Here is a 7,614-nt window from a genome sequence, read left to right on the forward strand (position 1 = left end):
TTTGTTAAAGTGTTGTCCCTTACCGTTACCATGTGTTAGCCTGTGCCAGATGCAGATCCCAGGGTGTAGGAAAGTGTTGCACTGTTTAGTAAATGGGTCCTCGATCTTGGGGAGGGTAGATTACCTACCACGCGTAAAGGGGGTGAATCTGACCCTTCTTAGATAGAAATACCTGATGATATGTTGGTTAAAACGAACGGTAATCACATAGGGGCCATTGTTTCTTCTATTTACAATGGCTTTCAGTCTAATTATATGAATGCCGCCTATCTGGAAGGAAAGGCTACTCGGTTGACCACTAATGATTTTGCCGAGGAGATCAGTACTCATGTGATGGACTTAGATCCTTCTGTTGGCAAAGATTATTTGAGTGTCAATTCCGTAGATACCTCAGGAGAGGTCGCGCGAGAGGAAAACCTTTTCTACCCTACTTAGTACTTGAACACTGTTAAGATTATTAATTTTCCAAATCATAGGTTGACTCTTAAAAGGGGTGTTCCTATAATGCTTCTTAGAAACCAGAGCCATGCAAATGGTCTGTGTAACGGCATGAGACTTATTGTGAAGGACCTAGCTGATCGTGTCATTGAGGCTATTATTATGGCTGGTTCACACATGGGTAATATTTTCTATATCCTCGGGATAGAGTTGACGGCAAAACAAACAAAATCACCCTTTGAGCTTCGACGTAGGCAGTTCCCTGTACATGTGTGCTATGCTACAACAATAAACAAGAGCCAATGACAAACTTTGTCTGCTATTGGTCTGTATCTTAAGAAACCTGTCTTCACACACGACCAGCTATATGTGGCAATTTCCCGTGTTACTTCAAGGAATTCTTTGAAAATACTTATAGAGTGTGAGGATGGTACCTGTGGCTCTGAGACTAAAAATGTCATCTTCCCAGAGATCTTGTGATGTGCTGAGATCCTTCCATGATCTGGATAGGTGATCTTTAACTATGTACAACACCTATGTTTTGGAGATACCCTTTGGGTTAGCTATAAGTAAGTTCAATGTATTCTTTGATCTTCTGTTCATACATGTGCCTGGTGTGTCTGGTATTTTGTTTGTGTCTATGCTATTATGCTTGGTGTTGTGAATCTCTTGGATGAATCTTTTGTCTATGAGACTCCTATAACAAATGCAACCGTTGCTTGTGTTAGTGGGTTCGGTACTATTCTTCTGGCCACAAACGCTATACTTTTTTTGTTGTGGTTCTGTTACAGATGGCGACTATCACTTCAGACGAGCTTGTCCAAGGATATAACAAGGATTCAGTCCGTGTGTATGTCTCATAACTATGGAACCATCGTGGAGGCACTGGCACTGGTCCGACCAAGCACACTGACATGGTTCTTATGGATGTTGTGGTACTTCCTTTCACCTTTAATTATGTGTTTCATGTTAGTTCTGGGTGTTGGTTGAGACCTATGTGTACTCATAATTGTTCTGTCTTTGCAGGGTAACCACATGTATGCTGAGATTTCTGAGAAACTGGTTCATATATTTGTGCCCATGATTCGTGAAGGTTGTGCTTAGGTGATTTCTCAGTTCTTGGTGTTTCCAAATAAACATTATTTCAAGCCTGTCAGTGGACCACATATGATCAGATTCAACCGTTTCACCTCAACCGACCCTCTAGCTGATGAAGAGATAGAATTCCCATTCTATACTTACTCACTCATGGCGTTGGCTCATCTTCCTGTGCTGGTTGAGACCCCTGACTATTTCACATGTGTGTTTATTGTCTTCTTATTTTTGCAGCTTCTCTGTCTATGCTTTTAGCTGTCCTCCCTCTGATTATGTAGACATCCTAGGACTTATTGTCGGTGTGTCTGATGCCATGGTATACCACAGCTCTAAGAGAGCCGAGCCTTCTGCAAAGCGAACTATCATTATCGCTAACCTGAGGTTTGTTGCTCACTATTTACCTTGTGTTCTAGAAGTTGCTAGATTTGATATCAATGCTCTTTTTTGTGGGCAGTGGATATCATATCAATGTCGTACAGTGGGGAGAGCAGGCAAAGGCCTACAATGTAGATGATGTCATGTAGATAGGCCATACTGGAGCAGTCATTGCTCTGTTTGTTGGGACCCTGGTTAAAAACTATGAAGGTTAGTCCTAGATAAGGTGGAGCCTATTTTATTATCTGGTGCTTTCTATTTGACTTGGCGTTTTTCTTGAATGTTTTGTAGGACGCAAGGGGGTTAGTGGCAGCGTGGCATGCCGATGGTACATTAATGATGATATCTCTGACATCACTCAATTTCATGAAAGGTGCTACGGTTGTACTGGACTGTTTGTTGCTTTCTATTTTGCCCCATATAATATTTTAACTCTGCACTTATTTCTTCTTCTCCGATTTGTGTAGCCTGCAAGGCAAGTTCTCTCCTGTAAAGAAGATTATTCTTCCTGGTCAAACAGCAAATGAGAAGAGTGCACAGGTGAATCTACAAACTAAAACAATTGGTCAACTTCTCGACTTGAACATGTATGATAATAAGGTGACCATCTTACGTTTGTTCGTGTGTGGCGGTATGGGCTTTTTAGCTGTGTTATCATCTGATATTGTGGTACGTCGTTTGTTTTCAGAGCACGCATTTCTTCTGCTCGGTCACTTTGTCCAAGCTCAGTCCTAGTCAGCATTGGGGGTTCATGCATGTCTTGTGAGAAGTGCCATAAAACAGCACAGCGACATGACTCTGTCTATGGGTGCATTGACCCTACGTGTGCCTCCACCGATGAAGTGCCAAGGTATTACTCTATACTTCTATTCATAATGCACATTTTCCCTCTCCTTTTCCCTGCATACTAATGCGTCTTTTCTTATAGATATCGCATATGCTTCAGATGCACCGACGCTTCCGGGGAGGCAGATTTTATTTTCTTCAACGGGATTGGAAAAGAGATTGTTGCTAAACATTTGATCACTTTGCTGCGTGAAGGGCATTCCAGTCGTACAATCCTTGATGAGATTGTTGAAATAGCACGTGGATACTCAGCCATCCCTAAAGAGATATCCACTTTGATTGGCAAGAAGTACAGATTTGTGGTGTCTATCTCTTTAAGGAGCTTTATGCATGATGTTGAGGAAACATCCTTCCAAGTTATCAGGATAGATGTGCCTGTGGAAAAGATCTCGAGCTCTGGGGTTTTATATCGCAAGGCAGATTCCTCTGGACCTTCTACTGATGAAGCAGGGTGGACTGCTTCTGGTGATGTATCACCCTCAGTGTTGCCCGTTGGACGCTTCTCTACTGATTATGTTGCTTTTTCTCTTCCTGGATTATCCACTGGATTTGTCCCGGTCTTGCCCATCTCCGGTGATTAGTCTACAAAGGTATAATTTTGTGTGTTCTATCTTGCATGTAAGTTGTTGTTGTTTTTGGCCGTGCAATTATTCTTATTAGCTCTAACCGATGTGTTGTTTAGGTTGATGTTATTCTTGGCTCTCAACCGACCCTTGCTTCCCCGCCATCCGTCAATAAAAGGTGGGTTTATGGGTTGTCCTGTCAATAAAGTACTACATGTGTGTGGCTACATAAGCAAGCATGATAATTGTCAGTTACCATTCAGTTGTGTCAAAGTACTAGCATTCTGTACTAATGGTTGGCCCGTGAGTGGTTGCCAATATACCTACACGTGCTTCATTTTGATTTCTGCTTGCTTGGTGTTCACTTTGTTTTTTGTTTTGTCAACTGGTGTACTGCACTTACTCTATACATATCCTTTGAGATCAGCTGATTGATGGTTCATAGTTCTAACATACCTCGGGCCAGGCTCAAGGTTAATGCATGTCTCTTCTGATGGCGTCCATCTTACAAAAAGCATACAAGTATCTAGCCCAGTCTACAAATCCGTAGTTGATGTGCCTCTTGTGCGTCCTGTAACTTCTAAAACAGCAGAAACATATTAACCTTGAATAAAATATTTAGCTAAGGAATACAAGTTTTACGAATAAAAGATTGTTGCATCAAAGAACAGTAGCACCTCCTTGTCATTGTCCTTGGCCGCATTCTAGTAGACTATATGTATATGAAGATGCCTTCCAATTTGTAGTCTTTGTCAGCCTTAGCCAACTTCTAGTGCTTATCTTGAGGCAACATTTTTTGCTATATATTTTTATTGTACTCGGTATGGATTCGGTGGAAAGAAATGACCTAGGTACAACAAGAATTGGATCTAAACAATCAAACCAATTCCTGATTGAGAGTTGTGAACATGTCCAGGTCATTTCTGTTGACTAAAGATCACTTATTTTGTTGTCTACAGCGGCAGCGGCTTAAAGAAAGGCCTTTCTAAAACTGAACTAACGAATGCTGACTTTCACAAGCCTCTGTTCCCAGTTGACAATTCTAAGGTGTTCCTTCCGTCTTTTGTAAGCATTGGATCAATATCAATAACATGCTTATCTGATTGGTTTGCGTGTTCTTTGGGCTTCTAGGAAAATGCAACGTTGGTCGATGGTCCTGCTGCCCTAGGTGAAAAGGTGGGTGGTACTACAAGGTATATACTTCTACTTGCCTCTGGTGCTTCCTGTTTGATCCATCGCTGTTGAGTGGGTGGTCTGACTGTTTTCTCTCTCTGTGGTGAACTAAGGGAGGTGCCATTGGCTGGTGAGGGCACCACCATTCAAAAAACAAAAAGGCAAGGAGGGACTGAGATCGAAGAGGTCAAGTGTTGTTGAGTGCTCGCCCTTTTGGTACGTCTGTTTGATCTTCTCCTTGCATCAATGACTAATGTGATGAGCATCCTGTTGATTTGTGGTTGGTAATCTATGTATGCAGTACCTTATCCTTTTGGTTGTGGATGCGTGAAGAAATGATGAAAATGCTTGATGAATCAGCCCACGGGTGGAGGATGAAGCGCTTTTGGTTTATCGCTGGGCTTTCTAAGTTGTTGCAAATATGCATTGCCCGTATTGTACATTACGTTTGCTCTACCTGGACCATATCAGGCAGTGAATGTGTCTGCATAAGACTGTTACCCCTTACCTATTGTAGTCTAAATATGTGTGTATCCTACCTCTATGATATCAGACAGGATGTGTCTATATAAGACTTAAACTCAACTACTATTGTAAGTTATGCCATCTACTACGAACTGAACTAAAGAACCGTCGATGTAATATCATGAGGTGTGTACTTAAAATTATCTATCGTGCATGTGTGACCTCTTATGTATTGATCATATTGTTGTTGTTATCGATTACTTCTGTTTACCATTGTCTAGTAATGATAGTTAATGAACTGTTATACTTGGATCTCATTTGTTGTTCTGCTTTTAATCACTTCCAGTTATTTTGTTACCGGGTTGGAAATGACCGCACCCATAGTGTTGCGGCAGACCGCACTTCCTACCTGGTAAGTCTTCAATTGTGCACGGAGGTTCATCCATTTGTGAGCATGAAACAATTGCCATTTTTTGCATTCTACAAATTCACGAAAATGATAGCCGACGAACATCAACTAGGAGAGGATGTCAAGCGTATGTTTTTTTTTTAAGTTTATTTGGTAGGAAATGGCAAATCCTGCCGATTTTTTACGCATTTTTTTCTTTTTTCAGAAAATGCCATGCATATTTGAAGAAAATTTTCAACCTCATACAACTAAAATTGACATCTAAAACCTTGCAAATATCAACTCATCCCAACAAACGTTCGTCAGATGTTGTGATCCCAAATTTATGAAAGACTAGTGACTAGTGAGATTGCTGTTAGATGTGTTGGCTGGAACCATGTGACACACGTACTCCCTCTGTATCGTAATATGTCGCTGGAGCAGCTAAGTTCAGCGAGTCCAATTTGTTTCGATATGTGTTGGATTGAACAAATACGTGAATTTATTGAGTATATACTAATATACACTGTGTACGAAAGAAGAAAATGTTCGAATTTCGAAGTAGTAGATCGGCCGAAATTGACTTCCGTCACATCAACTCATGTATTCGTCAATCAATAGATAGAAGGGATACATCGAGCTTCAACATTGCCAGTTGGCTCAAGGACTAAACAAGCACAAATTAGTCAAATACTGTACTACTTCCTCTGTTCCTAAATATAAGTCTTTACGGAGGATCCATTATAAACCACATACGAATGTATATAGATTCTTTCATTTTGTGTCTACAAAAACTTATAAAAGTATTTAGGAACGAAGGGAGTACTATCAAGTTCGCAATTGGCGCTCCAACACCTAATCCTTAATTAGTATCGATCCCCAAATTAATAGCAATGCAGCAGAGATGGATGTATCAGTTCTTGACGCCGAGCGGCATGGGACGGCCACCGGCCACCGGCAGCGACTCGAACTTGCAGTCGAGCGGCAGCAGCGTGCTCTCCTCGACGAGCACCCGGCTGATGAGCCGCAGCAGCGTCTCCTCCATGTCCTTGCCGTCGCTCCACGGGTGCACCTCGGCCTGGAGCAGGCCGGGATTCTCGCAGATGAGGTCCCACACGGGGAACCCCTTGCGCGGCATCATGAAGTCCTCCCTGGCGAGCCGCAGCGACGGGCAGTAGTCGCCGCGCCCGTCACCGAGGTAGATGAAGCGCTTCCTGCCTCCGTCCGCCGCGGCGGAGGCACGGATGCGGTCGAGCACCTGGCCCTTGCACATGTTGGGCGGGCAGGTGCCGAGGCCGCAGCCGTGCGGGCCGGCGTGGAAGTCGTGGTGCGGCGCGATGCGGAGGCGGCCGTCGGCATCGACGCGGCTGGGGTTGGTGTTGATCTCGGAGAAGCAGCCCCGGAGGCCGTGGTGGTCGAGGACGGCCTCGATGAAGAAGCGGTTGGCGTCGCTGAGGACCCGGAGGTCGCAGCCGAGGCTGTAGGCGGCCCGGATGGCGGCGACGACGTGCGGGTCGATGGGCGCGGCCCGGAGCACGTCGGCGACGTCGCGGAGGGTCTTCCCCTGCGCGTGCAGCTCCCCCATGACGGTGTCGATGAGGGTGTTCCACGGCATGGTGGGCAGCAGGCGGTCGAAGAGGTCGGTGGCCCCCAGGCCGTCGACCACCCAGTTGTCGCTGTCGACGTCGATGATGGTCTTGTCGAAGTCGAACACCACCACAACGCCGGCCATCTCGACGTACGTACGGTCCTTCTTCTTGGACTTGGATGGAGTGCGCGTGCGTGCGTGCGTGTTTGCGGTTTGCCTCGAGTGGTCCTGACGAGGAAAGGGAGGCGGGCGCGGGGCTATATACTGGCCCGGGACGGGGAGGCGGGAAGATGCCGAGGAATATTACGAGATGCCTATGAATAGGAGCACGCATCGGATCGGAGTCGCTCCGACGCGTTGCAGTAATTCTTTTTTAATTTTTTATCTATTTATTTTTGCGGATGGCGCGTTGCAGTAATTAGCTGCCCTTTCCGGGAGGCGCGCTGTGTGAATCAGGTTTGGTTTTGGGCTGGGGATTCGGTTTGGTTGTAGTTTATGCCGTGGCATATGCGCGTTCGCGTCTTTGCCTCCCGCGGCAAGAAGACGCGAGGTGGCTTCTCGTGGTGTGGCCGTGAACATGATACGGTTAGGAGCATGCAGGATACGGAGGGGCTCCTGCATGTGGCCAGGGGAATATCCTCTCTCGTGCCGCCGTGGTGTGCTTTCGCGCGCCGGTCTTCTGG

General features: G+C 45.1%; 1 protein-coding gene across 1 annotated transcript; it reads right to left on the reverse strand.

Annotated features, from left to right (window-relative positions):
• Positions 1-5,912: 5,912 nt before the first annotated feature.
• Positions 5,913-7,175, reverse strand: LOC125548609 (inorganic pyrophosphatase 1-like). Its single transcript, XM_048712173.1, has one exon. It carries the CDS (start codon positions 7,073-7,075, stop codon positions 6,257-6,259), a length of 819 nt encoding a protein of 272 aa, XP_048568130.1. The 5' UTR covers positions 7,076-7,175; the 3' UTR covers positions 5,913-6,256.
• Between the last annotated feature and the right edge of the window lie 439 nt (positions 7,176-7,614).

This window comes from Triticum urartu, chromosome 3, assembly GCF_003073215.2.
Source record: "Triticum urartu cultivar G1812 chromosome 3, Tu2.1, whole genome shotgun sequence".
NCBI lineage: Eukaryota > Viridiplantae > Streptophyta > Magnoliopsida > Poales > Poaceae > Triticum > Triticum urartu.

Excerpts from the sequence above, each read along its gene's own strand:
- LOC125548609 (XM_048712173.1), bottom strand. The coding sequence starts at position 7,075 with ATGGCCGGCGTTGTGGTGGTGTTCGACTTCGACAAGACCATCATCGAC.